Below are 23,922 nucleotides of genomic sequence, written 5' to 3'. Positions count from 1 at the left end.
CCCATCATGCCCCGTTCCCCCCCCCTCAGGTGGGCTCCGGGGAGGCGCGGATACCGAAACGCTCGGGGTCCCCTGCAGTGTCCTCCGACCAGACAGCGCGGCGCAGCAGGCGTCCCTTTCCTTCCAGAGGGCTCGGCACCCCGCCGCGTACAGGCAGCCAGGAGCTGCGCCGCGGCTGCCGCTCTGCTCGTCAGAGCTGGAGGGGAATTCCGGTTCCTGCAGGCTGGCGGCGGGCCGGGCCGGGCCGGGCCGGAGGAGGGAGGGAGGGAGGGAAGGCGGGGGGCGGAGTCAGGTGATTCCAAGTCACAAGCCCCGGCGGCCGTGACGTCACGGCTCTTATAGCCGTCCGGAGGGCAGCGCGCAGGAGTCGCGCTCCAGTTCCAGCACGCAGAGCCTCGCGGGTGGACCGTCAGCTGATACCGGGGCCGTTACACGGTAGGGGCACGGCGCGCGTGAGGTGCTCCGGCCACGCAGACGGTCCGGTTGCGGGGGGTTTCAGCCTGTCATCCTTGCGTGGTTGCCGGCCGAAGTGAGGAGGCAGGGGTCGCGGCGAGTGCACCGCCGGGTGCTCCGGTGTGCTGCCTGTCACCTGGGCGTTCAGCGGCTCTTCAGCGCTGCGTGGCGTGGCGTGGCGTGGCGTGGGCTCTGCCCCGGGACGGGCTTCGGGAGAGGTCGGGGTGTAGGACTGACGCCTGGCATCCGCACGCTTAAAACAGACGGTCTAACGCTTCACTCGGTTCCTTCTCTTCTCACCCAGATGGGTTTAAGTTTGGTGATGATTACCACACTGCAGAAACGTTCGGGGTTTTTTTTTTCCCCCGTGTATAATAATTTATAATTATCATTAAATGTACAATAATCACGGGTAATCTTACTCTTTGAACAGTGCGCACGCTGCTCACAATGATGAGATCTAACGTTCTGCGGGATGTGAGGCGACCGGGTTGAATTTCGCTCGCTGCGGTGCCCTGTGCGCCGGTGGTCGGGCCGGGGGGGCCGGTGGTCGGGCCGGGGTTGGGTTGAGCTCCGCCGTCCCGGCCCGGACTGCGCTCCCGGTAGGTCACGTGGTCCCCGGAGTGCCGGACACACGCCCCGCGCTCGCCGATCTCATTGGACGCGCAAAGTTGCATTTCGGGTTTTGCAGCATTGCTGCTCCGTTGCTGAATTTATGTGCCCGTGGGGTCCGTGTTGACGACGTGTATCATATCCTCCCAGTGCGGGGGATTGTGGACACCTGACTGTGCTGGGCAGCGCAGCTGGGGGGCAGTCTGGCCCAGTGCTTCAGAGCCCCGCAGGTCACACGGAGTTTGGTTAAGCAGAGGTTTTGCTGCAGCCCTTCAAATAATGCAGTTTTGGGAATTCTTATCCATTTGACATTGCCCCGGAGGAGACAAGATTAATGACTTGGTGTAGCAGTATCCCTCTGGCGCGATGTCGTACATTTATGATCTCTAAATGGCCGTCTGCCTGTCGAGCTCAGTCTCCGTGTCTCTGTGATTCCTCAGGAGTTTCTACAGCCAGGCGTGAGAGTTCACCATCATTCATTTTAGCCGATTGAACCCGTTCACCTGGCTCCTGTAGAGTAACAGTGGGCCTCTCCGGGCTTGTGGATACCATGAAGGAGCTGCGGGCGGTCCTGACCCAGTGCTGTCCACCGTGACTCTGAGAGTTCGGAATACCCCCCTGAGCCGTCAGTCGGAGAAATCTCAGCCCGCTGGGGAAGGCGAGACTCTGCCGAGCTCTGGAAACTGACCGGTCGAGCTCAGCTGGAAAACTTTTCCAGGTTTGGCGCAGACAGGGTGGCAGAAAATAAGGAGGAACTGGAAGCGAGGGGCAGGAGACCCTGAGGTGGAAATAATCTCACTTGGGGTCGTGGAATTTAGAGCAGGTGACCTCTGGGATTGTCGGAGGACCTGTGTGCGCTGGAGATCTGACAGTCTGAGCATAAGGATCTCCTTGGAGAAACTGATGAGCTGTTTCAGTGTCGGCGTTTCGGACATTTGGGAGATTGTGCTGTTCGGCAGGAGCCGAACCTTCTGCAGACCCCCCACCTGAGCCGGGGTCCCAAGCCCACCTCTCCCTGCGGAGTTGCTTCCTCTGCGTTTCTCTCGCGGGTCTCGGGGGTCTGCGGCGGTGGTGTGCACACCTGACGATGTGCAGGTGCCCAGTCCAGGAGGGTCCGCCCGTGCTTGTTTACACGCGTGTGCGGAGCGGTCAGGCCGCGCGCTCTCTGCGGTCGGAGAAGGCCCTGTGAGTTTCTGTCACAGCTGGTGCTCCCCGCGCTGGCAGCCTGGGGGCTGCTGTCCAGGACGGTCAATAGTTCTGGGAGTTCGGTTTGCGGGTGAAATGTCTGCCAGCTCGTCCTTCAATGATCGCGCCAGAGCGAGTATCGATCGGCGCTGGTCGCTGCTGTAGCACAGCCAGCCTGCTCTTCCTGGGGTCACGTTACAGCCCAGCTGGCCCCAGCCGGAATGTGGGCGCAGGGTGGGGTTTCTCCTGATATCCGCGGAGCTGGGACACCCCATTTCTCCAGGTGCCGTGTTCGCGCTGACTGACAAACTCGTGACTCACGAGCTGCGAGATGCTGGGGGCGCGAGTCAGGCAGGAAGGCTGCGATGTGTTCACAGTCCCGTGTGCTAATTAATACCGCTGTTTAATGAGCTCCTGGGAGATTAGCCTAACCTTGGTCTGATACAGGTTTTGCCAGAGGTTAGACATTCTTGTAAAGGAAGGAGGGCTTCAGGCTTGTAGCTCACTCCCATTTCTCCTCCTTGTCTTGCCCTCTGACAGTTTGCTGGGCTTTGAACTGGCCTGACGACAAACCTTTGTTTCCCCAATGCTTGAGTAAACAGCGCCGTGGAAATGGACTGAACTGTGCTGAGAAAGCCCTCTCCTCTAATTGGCTCTGAGCTTCTCTTACCGGGTCCCTCCGGAGGACAAGAATCAAGGTACAGGTTTTCTCTGGGGCACGCGTGTGCTGTGCTCTCCTCGCGCTGCTGTGAGGGGAAGGACTGTTTCATTCTGCAACAACACCCTGCTCTCCAGTCGACCCTTTTCAAACGCTGCTGGGAGCAGCACAGACGGGGGTGAGCTGGAGCCCAACCCAGCAGACAAGGGGCACTAGGCAGGATCCGCCCTGGACAGGACAGCAGTCCTTCACGCAATAGCATGGGTGGAAACTGGATCTTCCAGTGAAAACCCACATGGCCTCAGGAGGACATGCAAACTCCACACAGAATGTTCACCCATGATCTGTGAAGCACTAGTGCTGAGTGCAGTGCTGCTGATCCAGCTTTCGACTGTTAGATGTGTATACTATTATGTATGTTATGTCAAATATAATACTATAACCATGCGTTGCTACTGTATACTCGTGGTTACAGTATTATCATCATCATTTCCTGCTTTTCACAAACCACAGCTGGAAACTGAGTGCCCTTTCCCCAGGGAAGTTGTGTGCAGGAAAAAGCAATGCTGGAAGAGGAGCAGTGGGCAGTGAGTTCCTGTAGCCTAGCTGGACCTGAAACGCTGAAACAGATTTGCAAGTCATCCTGTACGCAGCAGGTCTTTCCACCTGTGACGTCCTCTGACCGCATGGAGAGATATGGCAACAGTTCCTCCATTGTCAACTTGCCTCTCATGCAAACAACAGGGATCTGATGTGTTCTCTGGGCTGGTGATCGATATCGAGCTTCTGATAATATCCAGGCTCTGGCAACTCGGCCACCTGGTGCTGAATGGCGTATCGCTGATCCGCTTGCTGTGCCAGCTCTGGGTGTGCCAGATGGTCCGGGACTCTGCCAATTCACACACACAGAAACACGCTTTGAAACTGTTAAAACCTCTAGGCGGGACTTCCTTATCGCAGATTTCATCTTCATTTACTTACTGTACGTGCTTGCAGCTTTTCTGGGGGATAGAAGCTGCAGGTGCACCTCATCCTCCAAGCTCCCGTGTTTCCTGCTGAGGAGCTGGTTTCTGGACTTTGCTTGACACGTTTTTTTTTCTCCAGTTGATGGTATATTTGGGTCGAGCTGAGAGAAATTAATTCTAAATGAAGCAGAAGGATGGCTTTAGCCACAGGGGTTTAAAACGGGCACACGAACATCTGCTCAGCATGTGGGCTGTGACTTTCACACCTCAGAGCCCTGGGCAGGAATACTGTCTTTGTAGGAAAGCCTGTTCTGTTGTGGCCCAGTTAGCTGGGCTGTGAAGGCCGTGTTCATAGAGCTTTCATACAGCTTCTGTTTGTCCATAAATGTCTCCTGTAACAATCTTATCTGTCGGGGCGGACTGACGTGAACCCATTGCCTGCACTCGTGTAGCTGACCGGCTCAATTGTCGTGGCCTGACGTCCTGTCCACTCCTGTTTGTTTATGGTGTCTTTCTAATGCATACGTCTGAATATAGATTGTACCTGAGGAATTGGCATCAGCTTTGCGGAGTCTGAAAAATTCATAGCATTGTTTTAATTAGTTAATACATGAATAGACATTTGTTTTGGACTTGTTTGACATTGTTTCCTAAAAATGTACAGTAGCTGTGTTGTGTTCACTCACTGGTCACGATAGTGTACTCATGTGGCAGGTATTTTAATATCAGGGCAAGAGTTTAACTTATTTACAATAGTTACAGCTTTGTTTGTGAGTTATTACATAAATGCAAATTGATTAGTAAAATTATTAAAGTGCTAGAATTGCTATGTTATGGTCATCTTTAGCATTCAGTAATAGATGGAGAAGATTACTTTTTTTAATTGTGGATTCTGTGATTTGTTGTATGTGACCTGTTCTCCAGATATGAGGATTTCTGTGAGCATTTTGGTGTTGAGTTTTGTTTGCATTGTGACTGCTGAAAAAACTTTTAAAGGAGTTGCAGCCAGCAGTCCCTCTGCTGTGAACAGAGGGTTTGTGATAAGGGTTTGGTGACGGCTTCCAGCTCTGCTTTTAATAGTTTTTGCTTAATTTTAAAGTAATTGTTGTTGTAATGTTTGTAATACCCATACTTTTGTTAAAATTTAATCTAAAAGATTAAATTGCTGCTAAAACGCACAGCAGGCTTGGCGCTTGTTAAAAACAGAATTCTGGAATTTGAGTTTTGGAAACAAATTGCTGCCGTTGTATAAAAAAAAATCTCTAATAGGCTTTGGGAAGCAAAACAGCTCTGTCTGTTGCTGTATCTTTTTCCCCGACTGAAACGAAAGCATAAGAGTTAAATTGTTTTAGCACCTGGTTAAATAAAAGTAAAATAAAATCTACAGACATATTATAGACATTTACAACAAGACATATCATAAAATATTTATATTTACTGTGAACATATTGAGCATTATTGGGAGACAGGCTCACTGTTCCTCAGGCTGTGACAGGAGATCACATACTGGGCTGCCAGTTCAACTGAGTTCCCTCCTCCCTCTCCCAGTAAGATTGGGACCCGTTGTGATTCTGGCAGGTGTGGGAACTCTGGGATTAGATTTCTGAATTTAGGGAAGAATGTTTCTCTAATCCCAGAGTATCTGTCACAGTGCAGTAGGAAGTGCACCTCTGTCTCTATTTCTCCCCGCTGGCAGTGGGAGCACAGCCTGTCCTCTCTGGGCAGCCAGGTCTGCCTGTGTCGCTCAGTTTCTATGGCCAGGCTGTGGTCACTGAGCCTGTACTTCGTCAGGGTCTGTTTCTTTTTGCTGTTTCTTATCTTGGTCAAATATTTGGCTAGTGTGTATTGTCTGTTTAGGGTTCTGTAGCATTCCAGTTGATGTTGTGTTTGTGTGTGTGTGTCCCAGTGTGTGAGATATTGCTGTTTGATCTGTGCTGTGATGTCTAGGAGTGCTGTCCTGAGGCTGGCTGGTGTCGGTGTGGCTTGTGTCAGTGAGCCTCAGGACCAGCTGGCTCAGGGGGCTCTGTTTTGGGCTCAGCTCTTGGCTTAGCAGGGCTTTGTGGTGGTAGGTTTTGGTTGCTGTTTTTTAGGTGTAGCCAATACTTTAATACTCTTTTCTGTACGTTTATCAATAGTGGGTACTGGCCTAATTCGGCCCTGCACCCGTTGTTAGGTGTTTTTCTCTGCACACAGAGGATGTTTCTACAGATCTCCATGTGCAGAGTTTCTGTGGGGTGTTTGTCCCATTGAGTGTACTCCTGGTCTGTGAGGGGACCCCACACTTCACTGCCCTATATGGCAATAGGTTGGATTACACTTTCAAATATTTGGATCCAGATTCTTGTTGGTGGGTTGATGTTGAAGAGCCTCCTTCTTATTGCGTAGAAAGCCCTGAGTGCCTTCTCCCTCAGTGCCTTCACTGCCAGGTCAAAACTCCCAGAAGAGCTGATGGTGAGACCGAGATATGTGTAGCTGGATGTGTGCTCCAATGTGTTGTTGTTGAGTGTGAGTTTGTACCTGTTTCCCTGAGGTCTGGCTTTCTTCTGGAAAACCATAACTCTGGTCTTGTCCAGATTGACTGTCAGCGCCCAAGTCTGACAGTCCTGCTCCAGCAGTGCCAGGTTCTGTTGCAGCCTCTGTTCTGTGGGAGACAGCAGGACCAGGTCATCTGCATAGAGGAGGAACTTGATTTCTGTCGTGTAGTGTGAGACCAGTAGCTGCAGACTGCTCCATGATCCTGCTAATTCACAAAGTAGGCAAAAATTTTTCCTTTGTGTTTTTGGTGGAAGTGTTTGTCTATCAGTGTGTGTAGTGTGTAAATGTGATCAGATGTGTGGTGATCTGGTAAGAAGCCAATCTGACTCTTGCTCAGGACATTGTGTTCGGTAAGGAAGGCCAGTATTCGTGTATTTAGGATACTGCGGAATACCTTCCCCAGGTTACTGTTCACACAGATGCCCCGGTAGTTGTTGGGATCAAACCTATTTCCACTCTTATAGATCGGCGTGATCAGACCTCGGGGAAACATCTGGTTGTCGTGATGAGACTGTCTTTCATTGGAAGGTACGCCTATTCCACTCTGAGAATGTAGGCCGGAGGAAAAGTGTCCGTGGTCTTTTCACTGATAAACGTGCGTTAACAAAAACTACAGTATGCTTAAGAGTTGTTCAAATGGTTTTTATTTATTTTTCGGCTGTGAATTCACACAATTCAACCACATCACAGATCAGTCTCAGTGTGTGAGATATTGCTGTTTGATCTGTGCTTGATCTTTGATCCGAGCTTTAATAGAGAGCTTATCTCTATTAATATAACTATCAAGTGGTATGAAATGCAACTTTTTTGTATCTTTTTCTGAAATTAAAAAAAAAATAATAACGATTACAATTGGCACGCCTGTAGCTTCCTAGAGTTATGAAAACTCTTGCTGTGTGTACAAAGTACATGTGGCTGTTTTCACAACCTTCACTATGTTGTTTTTAAGCCATTTTTTTACCATGCTCGAATATTCTTCTGTCTATCTTTGGAAGGGAAACACAGAAAGCCTTCAAACCAAATGCATTTTAAAGACAACGACTTTAGCCTCCACATAAAACTGTCAGTGAGCTAATTCTCTTTTTTAAACTTCCGGTTTTTCATCGATGCATAATTACGCACTAACTGGAACCCTGGGGGACCGCTGTGTACACACGTTCACAACGCAAGAAATATGGCTCAATACGGCTCAATACTCCGATATCAAGCATGTTCGCAGAAAAGCTTAAAACTATCACTTTTCTCACAAAGTACTGTATATAAATGTACAGTAACATGGTCAGAAGGAGCACGTAAAAACGTTTCCGAAATAACCACATGTAAGACTTTGATGCTATTCCATTTCTCCAAAATGTTTAGGGAGAAATGGAATACTGCTGTGTATTTTTTCTTTAAACTGCCAATATCAGCAGTATACATTTTACATAATGTTTGTGTTCCTAAATTAATATTGTTTAAGAGCATGTGAAAGGCATGGTGAATCGGAGATTCCCAGAACTTACCTTGCATGATTGGAAACGAAAACGTGATCGAATCAACGAAATGCTGTGGTGTTACTTTTTGTCAATGAAAAAAGTATTTTCGTTTACAAAGACGGTCACAAACAATGTGAACCAGGGTAATATGTTGAGTCTACAGTTTGTCCAAGGTCATTCATTATTAATACTATTAGTAATATCTTTGGTAATGACTGATGCTTAAAATATTTCTGCATAATTAAAATATTTGATAAAGGTGGTAGGTGTACTTTTGTCCAACTGAGCAATCTTGCTTTCATAAAATATACAACGTTTTAATGTATAATGATTAACATGCTGTAATACACAGTTTAAATTTAAAAGTCTAAAGAGTATACTACTTAAATTCTTAATTGAGTAAAGATTGTCCCTCAGCAGTGATCGGGATTTGAAACCGGGCGTTCTCTGGTGACAGCTCAGATGCTGTACAGGAGAGGTTGAGCTTTATGAGCTCCACCTGCCGGTTTTACAGGTGATTTAAACCAGCGGCCTTCCAGCCTCAGGCGTAGATCTTTAGCCACAGTGCCACCACACCGCCCGTAATGGGAATATCTCCACGAGCGTGGCAGTGCTGACAGGCCCGCAGTGGAGACGTCTGGGCCTGGTGCTGGAGAGGGAGCGGCAGTCGGATTAGGATGAACCGGACCAACAGACCAGTCCCCGCTGCCCGGTCTGGGTCTGTGCATTGCCAACAGGGAGAGACCCTTTGGAATCGGCAGGCAGGAAGGTTCGAGACTCATCGTGACTCCGAGAGCCTTCGTCTCGGGGTCGTGACACTGCTGGGAGAAACACGGGCACTGAAGAGCTGTTCAAGCCTCGCTTCTCAAGCCAGACGTTTGGACGTGATCCCAGTCCCTTGCTGTTTGTGGGGGTTTTTTAAATATAGATCCATGCATCCGTTATTTGGGAAGCCGTTTTCTCCTGGGAAGTGTTGTGGCTACTGGAGTGTAGGTGGAGACTCCACCCTGAATAAGAAGCCAGTCTGCTGCAGGGTGTGTTCACTCCCACCCACTCACACACAAACAGGGTACAACTCGCAGCCCAGCCTGGGATCGAACCTGGGACCTGAGAGCTGTGGGTAGCAGTGCTTCAGGTACGGCGAACCTCGCTCGGCGAACCAGTCGGACGAGTGGTGCCAGCTGATGTCACTTCTGCTTTAGAGTGAAGAACTTCATTTTCCTGGGAAATGATCCTCTGTTACTCTAGAACCTGAGTGAGAGTCCTAGAGCCTCAATAGCCTTTGTGATCGGCGGCGAGACGAAGCTGTTAATAGGAGTCTGCAGGCTCTGGAGGCTGTGCCCTTTCTCTCCTGGGGAGCTCTTACTCTAAGCTAAACCAACATCCGTCGCACGTTGAAGTTCACTCATCTCTGTGGGATTAGGTCTGCGTCACCCGGTGGCACCAGCGCATGCGCTGGAGGGGCTGTGAGCCCGTTGGCTCTTGAAGCAGCGTGGTGAGGTAGTGTCTTCTTCCCACCCAGCCGGCACTGTAGTCCCTCGGGAGGGGCAGGAGAGCCAGTCGGCTGTGGGTATAGAGCACAGCGCTGCTGTGGAAGAGGGTGCACACAGGGGAAGTGCGCAGATCTTGAGGTCGATGTGTGAGGTTCTTGCTTCACAAGATGTGTTCGACGTGCTGTGACGGAGGGCAGAGGGAAGTAAAAGACTTCTCGGAGCTGTAAGTGAGGAAGTAGAGACGTGTTGCAGAGTTCTGGTTGTGTAACTGCTTGGCTGGTGCAACACCGATTCCGTTCCCCCATGTGCTTCCTGCCAATCAGCTGTCACTCCTCTGCCTCAGAATCCCATGGGGTGCTTATCTGTTTTCTAACCTGTCCACAAATGGTGTCAGTCCTGTGTAAATTCAAGGCAGGAATCTTCTGTTCTTTCTATTTGAGGTCTGAACGTTCATTGGTTCCTGAGAACAGCAATGAGCATGTACCTGATTGTAGACTAATCGACATGCTTTCTCTGTGTTTCATGTACAGTGGGGCATCTTTGCTGAATGTTTTTTTCAGTAGCACGGCTTGACATCAAGCTGTATGATGGATTTTCTGAGCCATGCCTCTGTTAGCCTGTGTTGGGTCAGCTAATTCACACTCGACCTCGACAAATAATGAACTCCTACATGTATGTATTAAAAAGGGCTTATGTTCTTAAGGTAGAAAGAGGAGTTTTAAAGATTATGGCAGGGAAAACAGGAATTTCCATGTTGCTCAATTGGTTAATATGACAGATTTCGATCAAGTCTGAAATTGCACCACTAGGAACGGGAGGAGAAAGCAGCTTTGTTGCTGGTGTCGATCTTTGAACTCGGGTTCCGTTTCTGATGTGTTTCAGGGGCTCTGTTCTGAAAGTGATTGCCCGTCATCACCATGGGGAGAAGGGTTAGTTAGGTGAACAAGCAGCAGAAGAAGCTGCAGGTGGCGTTTGTGAGAATAAATGTGAACGAGGGAGGTGAGGAATAATGTGCGTTTACTTGTGCACAGGGAATGATGGTTGTTTAATTGTCCAGCTTCTGGACTCTCGGCTGTCCTGCCTGGGAACGTTGCTAGTTTTGGGCCTTTTTGGAGAGAGAGTGGAGAGTGCCCTGGGAGCAGTTCAGAAGCTCACAGGTGAACACTGAATACGCCCTTTCCGTTTTTAAAAATAAAATATACAGCCATGAGTGAAAGGGACATGAAATACTATTCTAGTGCTCTTTGATTGCTTTAGAGGCTCTCTAGCCTAAGAGCTCAGGGGCTCTTGTAATTGAGAGCTGTTATGCTAATTGCTACACCAGCTTTTTAGTGCGGACTTCTTGAGCTCACAGAGTACGATGTGTTTAAATACCCGGGGTCCTATTTTCTGTAAAGCTGTTATAGAATGTACCTGTCTCTGTCCGCCGTAGTCGAGCTGGAGAATAAAATGCACAGAGAGAGAGAGAGGAGACCTTTCGGTTGCGGTACACCCACCTGGCTTTTAAGTTAGAATGGAAAGTTTCTGAGTTGCTGAGTCATTAGCGTGACGTAATCCCCCTCTGTTTACTGCCCGGCGCTCGGGAGTGGTCGATCAGATGATGAGATAATGATGTCATGGAGCTGGGGTACATTTGGATGCTCACTGGTAGGGTGAGGGTGTACAGGCTGCCCCATCTCTTTGGGAGAGATTTGTTTCCTTGCTTTGGGAAAGGCGAAGCGTGTTTTCATGGCACTCTGCTGTGTTTGTTTGTTGGGCTAAGTTGTCTTCCTCTAGCTGAGGCCTCCCTTCAAGTGATCATGTTGGCCAAGAAAAAAACTCTTAGCAATATGTAACTTTCTTATTAATAATTTACAGCACCTCCTGCTTTGTAATCAGCTAATCGCAGCCCCTGGCATTCTACAGTGGGCCCAGGGAGGGACTCTGTGTGGCGGGATGTTTAATTGGAAACTGGGAGGGTCAATTGCATCATGTTTCTCAGCCTGTTGTGCTTGACTGGAGCTGCTGCCCAGCCTGGACAGGCTCACTGCTGCTGACGTACAGAGGCTCACTGATCACACCTCTCACACGATCTGCCCTTGTTTCGGGGGCGCACAGATGGAAGCTGGGGTTAATGGCTTAAGATCGCTTAAAAGCAAGCGTGTCCGTCTCTGTAGTAAAAATGTTATGGGAACAACAATGCAAACCTGTTTTTTTTAACGTGATATCTTTTAGTTTTTTTTATGCTATGTTCAGGAGTCAAGAAATTAGACACACTTTGAGAATGTGAGAACTTTGAGAGTCTCCATGATCCCTTTTGGATCACAGCCTGATGATGGGGCTCTGATTCCCTTGATATTCTTTCCCTTGTCGGGGTTCTCTGGGGCCGGTGACTGACGGGCCCTGTCCCGGGACAGTTTGCCCTGTCGGGGTTCTCTGGGGCCGGTGACTGACGGGCCCTGTCCCGGGACAGTTTGCCCTGTCGGGGTTCTCTGGGGCCGGTGACCGACGGGCCCTGTCCCGGGACAGTTTGCCCCATGAGACGCCACTGAAAGGTCTGAACTTCTTTATCTCCCCCACCCTCGTTGCAGATAGCCTTCGTCGTCCCAGATGAGTTACGAGACGCCTCCTCCGTACCCCGGCCCGGGACCCTCTGCGCCCGGCTACCCCCCCTACATGCAGCAGCCCAACCCGGGCTACCCCGGCCCCAACCCGGGCTACCCCAACTACCCCCCGGGCCCCACAGGACCCTACCCTGCACCGGGACAGCCAGCCTTCCAGGGCTACCCACAGCAGCCCTACGGGCCCCCCGGACCTGTGTACGTCGAGGCGCCGAAGAATACAGGTGAGCCTCCAGGGTGGAGCCCCCGGGCAGACAGAGCCAGGACCCCTTCAGTAACTGAGCATGCAGGACTGGCTTGAGCTCGGAGTACGGCTCGCTCGTCACACGCACAAGTGCAGTGGAATACTTATTTGCACATGTGCTCCAAGACAAAGACACTATTAAGGAAACACCAGCGTAAACACAGAACAACAGCAAGGTTAAATAAAACTCCAACTCTAATATTAGTTCCTGTCCTTTACACACACGTGCTCGTGTTGAGCTTGGCTCTGGGCTGATCCTTTATAAGGAGTGTCGGCGAAGCCAGTGCAGTACAGCTGACCGCTTTAACACTGAGCGGAGCGTGGTCAGACCAAGAGACCCGCTGGCTTACAGGAGAAGGGCGCTTGTTTCTAGGATCCGAGGACAGAGAGACTTCAGCTGCCACGGCTACTGTTCTCAAAGGAATTTGGGGAGATCCTAGTTCACGTGTTTAAAGACCGATCGTATTGATCGTGATATCACACATTTCTGTTCATTGTGTTCACATGGTCCCATGTGTGTGACGCTGTTGAAGATTGTAATAATAATTTAACATTATCTGAAAATATCTTTTTGACCTTTAGCTCTTTAGAACTTTCCGTATAAACCTTTGCACCCTGGCTCCGTGTAAAAACGTTTGGTGGAGAAATCATTTAGACTTTGGAGTGTTGTTTACGGTATATTTTTGGCACATGATCGAACATTGTATTTCAGAAAAATACTTGTATCTGTGGAACGTGTGTCCATTTGGCTAGAATTAACAACTTCCAGTTGTGTTTATGCAGCTGAACCTGAGATTTCACCTGTACAGTGTCTGAAGCAAGAGGCCCATGAGCCAGCCTGGGGCTGTCAGTGGTGTTGGTGGACCAGTAAGAATAAACCAGAACTTCAAAATAAACATCCAGTATGGATCCAACCTTTGAATGACTTTAGTTGTTGGAATTATGCAGCGTTCAGAAGCGTAAGGGGGGGGCGAGGGGGGTTAACCCTGGTGTCGGTCTGGCCTTTCAGAAGATCTCCCTCAACAAAACTGAAAATGTTTCTACCTCCTCTGCTGGTGCAGAATGGCCTCTGTGTGTCTCCCAGGTGGGGCTGCACTTCAGGTGTACGAAGTGGGTCCCCTCCTGTCTGTAAACACTTGAGGATGAGAGGTGGCATTGAAAGATGAGCAATTCATTTTGAAAGAAGAAAGAGGTCCAGTGCTCCTGAAGAGTTGCAGGGTTGGGGTACAGTGACCGGCTGGACAGGCCTGTTGTTACTGGGCACCTTGGTGGCTCCAGGCTCCTGTTTCGCTCTCTTCTGTTCTGTGCACCGTCCTGGGAGAACTGAACCCAATTTAAAAAGACTGGTAGGACATTCCTAATACCTCCAGAACACAGTGTGCAATTCGATCCCCTACTTTGTGCTAGTGGTATGCCATCTTTCCAGAGAAATATTGCTTCCCTTCAATGAGGGAGACAGATTCTTATCTTTAGAAAAGCAGAATATTCTGCATGCTGACCAGGGCATTGAAATGCAGGCTGCCCTGTGCGAGATGAAGGCATGAAAGATTCACAAGCCGCGCAAGGCAGCAGGCAGGGGTTTTCCTGCTGCGCGGGGTGTGTGCAGCGTTCTGAACTCGCTCAGGAAGCTGAGGCGAAGGTGCAAACAGCTCTGCAGCTGCTGCAGCACAGCGGCGCAGCGACATCAGTGAGATAGATCCCAGTACAGGAAACACGATCCTACAAGCACTTCTCACGTTGCTAGTAGACAACTTAGCCCGGCCTTTCGTGTAATCTTCCTTGTGATCACTCTGAACCAAAGACCGATGTAAATAGCAGGGTTTCTTCTAGCTGCTGGTAAAAAAGCAATCGTGGGAAAGTGACTGATTAGAGAACCTCCAGCCTCTGAACAGCAGATTGATTTTGTGAACGAGATTTTAACATTTTCTGTCGTATTGCAGTCAGAAAGGTTTAGCAAATCTACATACTCTCTATAGAAGTATCTCCCCGTTAAAACCTGAGTACACTTTCTGAAGTGTCTGTGTAGACTGTTTTTTTTGTATTTTGGCATAGTTTGATTAATAATTATTTAACCTCCCATCTTTGTTAGAACAATGTAAATATTTCTATCAAAAGTGCAATTGTAAACTAAAAAGAAAAGGTGAAGGAAAAAGGCTGAACATTCTATGAATATTATGCTTGTAAAATGTTACATTGCTAAATAAGAAAGGAGTTAAACCCTGCAGATTTATCAGCAATATCTCTTTGAAGATGAAACCACGGCTCTTGCTTCGCTCAGGAGAAGTCCTGCCCTTTAGCACGGGGCCTCTGCGTCTCTGTGAAAGGGAGCGAGGCGTTGATGTTCACCGGTGAAACACCGTGAAGGATCTGTAAATATCTGCTTGCCTTCCGGTGGGGGTGTTGGGGAAAATTTCTGACGTTATCCTCATTAAAACAACTGATCTGGAAAAATATTCATAGATTGCGCAATAAGAGGTGCCACTCAAGTCCCCTGGCACTCCTTTTGTATTTGTGTATGTCGCATCCATGATCACCGTTCAGACAATCGAACTACAGGACTCCACTGGACAAGTGTGACATTGAGACTTTCTCCCAGCCCGAGGGAGGAAACTCCTGGTGGCCATGCGAGGAGACGAGATCCTCTCTCCTGGGCTCGCTGGCCGCAGAGCCAAAGCGAGCCGATGGTGTATGCCAGCTGGGCGCTGCAGGAGAGCTCTCGGTTCCCCGGAACCTGCTGGGCGCTGCAGGATCCTTGGGGTTGAGAGTCTGCTTTCATAGACGTTTACAGTTCTGCATTTCAGAGAAGAAGGGATGACCCAGCGCGTTCCACAATCCCTGCCTCTTCTGATGAAAGCCTTCCTGCGCGGGTCACAGGGGAGAGCCCACCGCGCACACCTGGGCACACAGACCCTGGGGCCGCCCAGCGAATGGGCTACAGACAGGCTGCGCAGTCGGAACGTTTCCCTGGTAACAGCAGGGCGTCTGTTTGTACAGCCAGTGCATTAGAGAGCTGCCAGGAGAGAGCTTTTACTCTGGGGGCTTTATCAGGAGCTCGCAACTAGACCGGAAAATACTAGAGCCACAAAGAGTGAGACTTGCTAGTCAATTATAAACCACTTTGTACACACTGCGCCAAGCTGCTTCTGTAGTCCGCTGTTTGAATATCCTCAACTACCAGGAAGGTACAGCTGTTGGTACATGGGTGTTGGAGAGCAGAAACACATCGTCTTGGGACTGTGGACATGCTAGCAGGTCTGCGGGTGCCTTCTTAGCTCTTTTTTTTCCCCCTGACTATCTGAAAAATCCCTTTTAGTTTCACTGTGATCTCTGAGTCATTGCTTAGATTGAGCCAAGTCCCTGAAACATCCCTACATTAAAGGAACAGTGAACCTTTGCCAATGCGTTGGCCCTGTTCTACTTTTTCACAACTAACAACTATCGACGGCCACTAAGGAAAACGACGAATTAAGGGTCCAGGCTGTTGAACCGAGAGCCTAGCTGGAGTGAAAGTCAGGAGAGAGCAGCAGGCCAGGATCAGGACAGGGGAACTGAGCTGCTTACTGTGTAGAGAGTAAGCAATCCTGCTTTGCAAGGGTCAGCGGCCCCCTACTCCCTCGGCTCACTTGCACAGCCCGCGAGTGGTGTGGTCCGAGAGCGCTCTGGTTATCTCTCGGTGTCAGGCACCACCTGTCCTCTGCGCAGGCTGTGGCGTTTGCGAGGTAAATCATTCATCCAGCGCGCCAGGGAAGGAGTCTTATCGCCCCTCTCTTTTAATTAATGGCAGGGCTGAAACGGAGAAGCACAAAGCGCGGGTAGATTGGAGCCTGCCAAGCTGGGAGCAGTCCTGCCAGCGGACAGGAATACAGGCACGGCCTGAACTTGACTTCTGCTTTGGCACTGGGTCTTCCCCAGAGTAAGGAGAGCAGCAGCCACCGATTCCTGATGTGCTTTGGCCTTCTGAGGACAGGGTAGCAGAGAGATGCGTGGCTCGCGCAGATAAGAGGCTTGAAGAACTCGATCATCGCTGATCCGATGATACTGGGCGTAGGAGCTGGGCTGTGCTTGTGCCCTCTGACCTCCCTAGGGAGCCCCCTTAATTCTCTTCCTGGCCCTGAAGGTCCTTCTCAGTTCTCCACCTGCGGACTGGGCAGGGGTGGGTGGAACTGGTCCCCTGTTCGGCGTACAGTGAGCTGAGCTCACGTGGGCCGTCGACTCCAGGCCCCGGCTGTGTCGCAGTCTGAGCTCGCCTGCGGCCCGCCGGCAGTGTTCACTTCCTGTCTCACACCTCCACTGCCACCTCCCACGGTTTCCCTGGCGATCCCACGGCGACCGGAAGCAGCTGGGCTCCCCCTCCTCCCCCAACACCACAACCACAGAGGCCCCGCGGACGACGCCTTCCCAGAGTGCCGCTCGCCGCGGCCGCCTGCTCCCCACGGCCCTGCCGGCTCGGCGCGGCGGGCTGGTGCGCGCAGACGGCAGCTTGGGGTTCCTGGCCCTCTGCTCGAAGGGCATGCTGTAGCAGTCGGGGGTCGTGTTACTGGCTATTAGCTTTTGTAAGAAAATGGTTCACCGGTAATACATCAGTTAGAACCATTCGAGTGCCTCTTAACCCTCGACAGCCGTCAGTGAGGGAGATGCGACTGCAGGGTGGCTGAAGCCCGGGGGCCCGAGGAGGCGTGCCGAGGGGCGGGGACAAGCTGGTGGACGTGCTGTGGCCTGCAGGCAGACAGGGCAGAGGAAACGAGCAGAGCGCTGGACAGAGAAGAGCAGGAGCCTGTTGACTCCAGGATTTACCTGTAAGCAGGTCCTGGCAACGAGCCAGTGTAATCTGACAAACCTGGTTTCCTCGGGTGTTTTGTCGGCTGTTTAAGTTCAGGGAAAGTGCAGCTGGAGAGGAGAGGAGGTATTTGTTTAAATGTAAAAACTGCTTTTCATACGAACTTGGGCTCTTTAATGTACTCTAGCGAGAAGTTAGTTCTGAGGTGTTTTAGTCTGACAAGACAAGTCTTCGTCACTTCCCACCTGAGTGATGTTTTCACTTCGCTGGGATCCTGGAGCATCAAGAGCAGCTATTCTGTTTTGAAAAGCAGAAGTTGTAGTTAGACGTTGACGTATTTCTAGATACGTGTGAAAAGTGCATTTTGAAACTGCGTCCTGGGTTGGCTTTGTGGGGGAAGCAGAGAGAGATCGTACGGACGGTCTAGCCCATTTTCAAACCAGTGGTCTGTGCCCATTTCTTGGAGACCTGCTCCACTGGTCTGCTTTCGGTTCAGCAGACGTGTTGTAAAACATGTTTATTAAGGGAAGTGAAATTCTCATGAACACAGTGCAATAGTAGTACCTTGTTTGCAATGCCTTCTGCCCACTGGTTTCCTCGTTACAGAATCATGTTAAAGGCCACGGTGCTGGTCTCAAAGACCTGTCAATCAAAACTGTTTAAAGAACTGAATCTCTTTAGTCTGCAGCCAATAAGTACATTAAAATTAGAAAGTTAAGTAGTGAAATGTGTGTTTTACAGGCTAGACTTATAAGATTAACTATATTTTTTGTTCAAGCCATTAGGCAGGACTCTGTGTCAAGCGCCTGGATGTAAGACGCCACAGATGTAAATCTGCGCTGCCTTTGGGCCAGAATTGGATCTTTTGGCTACTGTTAGTTCGGTAACCCTGACAGCCCTTTATAATGGAGCTTGTAAATCGGAGTTTCTGACCCGGGTCCTGGAGAGCCAAAATCCTGCTGCTTTTCGGGACATAACTGAACCGTTAATTGATCCGATCGCAGGATTACTTTTAACTGTGTTCTCCGATTCTAAACACGCCAGAGATTGACTATTTGACAGATAGTGAGCCCGTTGCTCTTGTCTGGTCCCGAGATCCTCGGAGCGCTCGTGTTTGTGGACGGATAATCCTCTTTGTTTTCCCAACAAGCGGTTTCCAAGAAGGAGGGCTCTGCGGAGAGGAGGAGGGGGAGGTGGGTGGACTCAGCCGTGCAGCGGAGGGGCTGCTTTAATGAGCACGGGAGCCTGGGGGACTGCAGCCCCACAGCGCCACCCAGGGGGCAGCACCTGACGTGCAGCAGAGCAGGGCGGCCAAACGCACGCAGAAGCACTGAGATCGGGGGAACAGATGCACAAATTTGAATTTCTCTCTTTTACGGCACGTCTGGGTTTGCCCTTGTGCAACACCTCCTTCCTCACAGACCCGTCCGATCCGATGCGCTCTCTCTGGGCCGTGGTGGCTGGATTGTCGGATGTTGTCTTCTTTTCTTTGCAGTGCTTTTGACGTGCGCGTTGCAAATCAGAGGCTTGCATTACACATCTCTGTCATCGTTTCGAGTATTTGTGACATTTTATCAGACACCAGCTGCGATCAGGGATGTATTGCTCATCCTCGTCTTGTTTCTGGCTGTGGTGATCTTTCTGCGTTCATGTTGCCGCAGGAAGCGAGACGCACAATCTGAAGTTTTGCCTGCACTGTATGAAAAGTGGTCAGGAGAGGGATCACACCGGCACTAGATTGTGCTGTACGAACACTCTTAAAGGATCGGCCAGCCTGTGGGGGCACAGTGTACGTCTGTATGACACAGAGACACCCCCACCCCCCCAAGGCAAGGTGCAGACGTGCTTGAGTCTGATCTGCTGTATCATCTGTGTCGCAGCTCCTTCTACAGCTTGCAGTAGTGTCTTAGATAAGGGCATTGATCTGTAGCCGCTCTGTAGAGCTAATTGAGCTGTAGTTTGTCACTCTGCTCGCCGATGCCAGTACGGGTCGTACCCTTCCCGCGTTCTGGGCGGGACAGTGTCGTGGGTTGGGAGGCGCTGCTTTTTTTTTGTAGGTGCCAGAGGCTCCCCTCTGAATTCGTGCGCCCTCTCGGGACGTCCCACTCTTTCTGGAGTGGGAGAGTCCGGATCCGGTCCGTCTCGGCCCGGCCCAGCCCAGCCCAGTCCAGTCCTGGCCTTCCTGCGAGTCTGCTGTCTGCACATGGAGGACGCAGGGGCTTTCAGAAACAGGTCGAGGGAGGCTCCCTGCAGTCAGTGGAGTTCTCTCCTGTGGTTTGAGTGCCAGCAATCCCAGTGACGGGGGCTGTGAGCTGGGACAGGCCCGAGAGGGCCCGCGGGTCAGGCGTGGCGCCCGGCCTGTGCTGGCCCCCCTGACCGCTCTCTCTGCTTGCCGCGCAGTGTACGTGGTGGAGGAGCGGCGCCAGGACAACTCCGGAGAGGGCGCCTGCCTGACGGCCTGCTGGACGGCGCTCTGCTGCTGCTGCCTGTGGGACATGTTCACCTAGCCCCCTGCCCCCGGACCCCCAGCACCCTGCACCCTGCACCCCAGCACCCTGTACCACCCTGCACCACCCCCCGCAGCTTTCGAGGACTCCCTCAGCCTCTCGGAGCGCACTGTGACCCCACTGTACCCCACTTCTGCAGCCCTGCCTCGTATCCTCGATGCTCCCGCAGAGGGGCAGACTGGCCCGGGCTGACTCTTGGAATCGGTCCGGAGGGTTTTTTAAAAAAAGCAACAATTTTTGTTTTGTGTTAAGTTTATGGGATTGTTTTTTGTCTTGGAGATGTTATTAGCAATATATTTTTCCTGATTAAAACCTTATTAATATATTTGAAACTTGTAACTATCCTTTTAATTTTTACATTCCTAGAATGTGACTGTAGGAAAAAAAAACAAAATAGTTAGTTGCCTATGTGAATAATCAGAATTGCACAATTAATAAATTATTCCTTCAAGGTATTTTGGTGTTGTCTTTTTTTTTTTTATTCCCCCAGTCTGTCATGAGCTGCTGCAGAGCAGTTCTGATCCTGAAGAGCCCCAGTTTTGGAAAACGTGCACATACCGCCTGCGACTGAGCACACAGTGTAGATGTTCCAGTTCTGTGCACACGGCTGATTTAATGGGGATCTCGAGACCCTGCTGGACTGGGGCTCCTTGTCGGGGCTGTGTGCCACAGTGATCCCCCCGACTGCACCTAGCGACGAGCCTGACCGGCGCGAACCCGAGTCCGCCGGCCGGGTTGCTCTGCAGGGGAGGGCGTCTGGGAGACGGATCGGCTGCCCTGTGTTTCCCAGAGCTGCTGGTTGCCGGGGAGGGGCCTGGGAGAAGCCACGGTGGGCAGCGTGACCTTTCCTCCGGCGCCAAGAGGCCGGGGGCTCTGCCTGCCTGCTCTGTGCCTGGCGCTGGAGTTGCAGGATATTCTGGGAGGGGAGGAGCGACTCGGTCTCCCAAACCCAAGTCCAGCTACGGTTTCTCCGGTGCAGCATGGAGACGGGCAGGAATAACAGGTGGAGCCCCTGAGCAGGAGACGGTGGGGGTGGCGGGCGACCCCCCCGAGCGGAGCCCCTTGTTTCAGCCTCTCCCTGGTGATGGCTTCCATCTGCTCGGGGCCCATGCTTGTTCCTGCTCGCCCGGAGCGGCGGCGGGGAGAGGCTTCGGAGCTCTTGGCAGTTCACCATGGCAACGGTCCAAGTGGAACTCGGACGTTGGCGTGAGCCGGCCTCTCCTCGAGAACAACAAGCGGGGAAGCAGAGGAAGGATTCTTGCCTTCTGAGCTCCTGAAAGGATTTTTTTGCAGGATAAACACCCGCTGTCCTTTTGAAATCGGGCGAATGCGTGACGGCCCTGTGGCTCTGGGGAGGCAGCTGAAAGCCCCCCCCTCACACAGCTGGGGTGGGTCAGATTGGGGTGACCCCTCTTCCAACCTGCTGCTGAGCTATTGCCCCTCACAGGAGCAGGACTGACCGGGGTTTATATTGTATAATTATACAATATATGTATAATAAAAAATAGCTTTCAATAAAATGATTCTTTTATAGATGATTTTATAGATTTTATAGATAGATGATATTTTTTGTGATATGATGTTGCTTTTTTCCCCGCGAGTGAAAGGCCAGCAGGGGAGGAGACTAAGACCCATTGTGGTGCTCCTGCAGGGGCCTCCTGGGGCTGCGATCACGTGACGCCCGCACTGGGAAGGAGGGCCGTGGGCTGACGGCGGCGACCAGTCTGAGCTGGGAGCCGAGCTGCATGGCTGCCGGGAAGGAGTTCTGAAGTCACAGGAGAAGTGTAATCTGACTCGCCCGGCCTGGGCGTATTTTTAGCTCGTCGGGCTTCTGAGCACCACATGCAGGACAGAGTAAAGTAAATATTTTCCTTTTAATCCGCAGGACTGGGGCTCGGCTAGAACCTGCAAAGACGAACGGTTGAACTACCGTGTTCCAGAAAAGCCCAGCTTGTCTTTGCAGAACATGAATCGTTTGTCCACTTGCCATTGTATGTGCTAAAACCCCAGTGTAAAAGCTACAGTATACCGTTGAGGAAAACAGCTGAATGAGAGGTTATATATGAGGGGCAATCGAGAAACAGAGTCTTGTATACAACTGCGATTCTGTCTGCAATGTCAGGTTTTTCAGCAGCTCGGTCTTGATGTGGGGTTTCAACAGTCTCTCTGGGGTAAAACCGTCTCTGAAAGATCTTCTGAAAGCAGGCAATGCGATCTGTACGAGAGCCTCCTCCCAGGAAGAAGGCTGTTCGGGTCCTGCCGTGGTGTCTGTGAGCCCGACAGAGGTCCGCTCTTAAACAGAAGGTTCAACAGCGTTGCTTCCTGCGAGGCGAACAGCCCAGATTCAGGTCCCCGCCGCGGCGCAAGCTGTGCTTTTCATGCCCTCTGGGGAGAATAAAGACCCCTCCTCTGATAGTAAAATACAATAAACAATTGTTTATTGGGGGGGGCACCGGGGGCTCCGCGCCCAGGTCTGGTCAGGGCTGAGCTCCGCTCTGTGCGGAGTCTGCATGTTCTGCCCGGGCCTCCGTGGGTTTTTGCCAGCCTGGCCCCCTTCGTGACGGAGCGCCTGGGCGTATGTGAGGAGCAGCGGGCGCGTGGCAGGGCACCCTCCGGGCAGGACGCCAGGCCATCACAGGACAAACACACTCACGCCAGGGCCGGGTTTCCCAGAAGCCAGTTCACCTGCCAGCATGTCTTTGGGCTGTGGGAGTAAACCGGAGCGCCGAGAGGAAACACATGCGAACACAGGGAGAACATGCAGACTCCACGCAGACAGCGCCCCAGGGTCCCCCTTGTTAACCCCTGTGCCAGCGTGCCCCTTGAATATTACACCGCGGTGTTTAACTGTTTAAAAAGAGTTTAGTGTTATTACCTGACCAGACTTGTGTTAAAAGTTTAATGAGCAAAGTTTAAAAATGCCTTAGTTGAAGAGTGCAATTGTCTGCTTCTTGGGTAACCCCCTCCATCCATCAATGAATTAACAGAAAAACCTGTTTATTCCTGGTAAGGGTGATGGCAAGCCGATCTTATCCCAGAATCTTTGGGCACGAGGCGGGACCGCAGCCTGGACAGGATGCTGGGGACACCGTGTGCTCCAGTGCTCGCCATTCAAGAAGAACATTGGCCGATAAACCTACTGCCAAAACAAACAGGGATTAACGGCCCTTTGTTCCGACAGCTTCAGGTCAGAAATGAGAAATCTCCCTGTTCCGCAGAACACGGTGCGCTGCTGCCACCTAGTGTCTAATACTCTAATAGACGCGCGAAGACTTGAGCTTTGCAATATCTCCAAATCGCTCGAAGCACAGCGCAAGGCACCCGGGTGGATCGTCACTTAGATTGTGCAATATTTTACACAAATGCATTAACATCAAACATTTTTTGTCGTGGTGCTAACAGCACAACGCCCCTGGCAGCCTACACTTGAAATAATTCACTTCTTGCACGTTTTATGTCGGGTTTCCTGGGTGACAGGTTTCAGCAAAGGCCTGTAACTTCTCTGAAACTCTTGACATACATTCTGAACTATACCGCCATTTTGAAAAGTTGCATTGGCCATTTTTCCAAAATAAAACTCACCTCTTCTGCTTCATCAAAGTTCTCACACTGGGGTGCGAAACGTGCAATGAAGAGTACTGAAAATGAGAAGGTGTATAGACCATAGTCAACTGGCAAACGTGTCTTCCTGTGTCAACATCACTGCACAATATGTGCTCATCAGGAAAACCAGGTACTTACTCGGGGTATTTGATCAGTGCAGCACTGTTGCAGCTATTGTCTGGCTTTCTCTGAATGAGTTCAAATTAGAGCATTTCATTTCTGCTAAACTGTGGACAGGAGGCACCACTAACATGCAGTGGGAATGTCGTGCGATTAAAACAAAAGTGATCATCCCTGTCTTTGCAGAAGGAAGCCATTTTGGACGGATTACTTACGGGCTCACAATGACGTGACAGCGCTTACCTACTATTTAAAATCATTTCCAGAAATCAGCGTCTCCTCCCTGACGCCAGCAAGTGATCCATAAGCTCCCGGAAACTGACCCCCCGCTCCCAGATTGTTCTGTATCATATGACCTCGAGCCATCTGAGAAGCTGCTCAGGTCTGCTAAACAAGCCGCATCTCTGTTTGTAACGAAAGTGAGATTATCCAACTGGACTGGCGAGTTATAGTATCTGTGGTGTATTGCATATATATTATAGCATCAGCCAATTATTTCATTGTATAGCTGTGGTTTGTTTCAAGCGGGACCCTCCCCCGAAATCAGTTTTTCACAGTTGGGATGTTTGTGTTATCTATGACTTGAAGGACCTTGAGGAGAGGCTCTTGTTGCAGCAATGCATTTCTGTACTGTTGATTTATTTACTCGCTATCCTCGATATTACTTACGTACCTGCACGGTTTATAGGCACGCC

General features: G+C 50.8%; 1 protein-coding gene and 1 long non-coding RNA gene across 2 annotated transcripts; both read left to right on the top strand.

Moving 5' to 3' along the window:
- Positions 1-324: 324 nt before the first annotated feature.
- On the top strand, positions 325-19,959 carry LOC102690542 (cysteine-rich and transmembrane domain-containing protein 1). The gene is made up of 3 exons (XM_006632107.3): positions 325-435; positions 11,947-12,200; positions 19,398-19,959. The coding sequence occupies exons 2-3, from the start codon at positions 11,966-11,968 to the stop codon at positions 19,502-19,504; spliced, it is 342 nt and encodes a 113-aa protein (XP_006632170.2). The 5' UTR covers positions 325-435; positions 11,947-11,965; the 3' UTR covers positions 19,505-19,959.
- Positions 19,960-21,117: 1,158 nt separating this feature from the next.
- On the top strand, positions 21,118-23,629 carry LOC138241682 (uncharacterized). The gene is made up of 3 exons (XR_011190939.1): positions 21,118-21,363; positions 22,516-22,691; positions 23,414-23,629. It is a non-coding gene; the product is annotated as an uncharacterized lncRNA (long non-coding RNA).
- Positions 23,630-23,922: the final 293 nt, after the last annotated feature.

Source organism: Lepisosteus oculatus, chromosome 11 (genome assembly GCF_040954835.1).
Source record: "Lepisosteus oculatus isolate fLepOcu1 chromosome 11, fLepOcu1.hap2, whole genome shotgun sequence".
In the NCBI taxonomy this organism is placed as follows: domain Eukaryota; kingdom Metazoa; phylum Chordata; class Actinopteri; order Semionotiformes; family Lepisosteidae; genus Lepisosteus; species Lepisosteus oculatus.
Note: the sequence above shows the minus strand (reverse complement) of the source record. Positions and strands in the feature narration are given on the sequence as shown.

Excerpts from the sequence above, each read along its gene's own strand:
- LOC102690542 (XM_006632107.3), top strand. The coding sequence starts at position 11,966 with ATGAGTTACGAGACGCCTCCTCCGTACCCCGGCCCGGGACCCTCTGCG. Across the intron at positions 12,201-19,397 it reads CGAGGCGCCGAAGAATACAG|TGTACGTGGTGGAGGAGCGG; the intron begins GTGAGCCTCCAG and ends CTTGCCGCGCAG.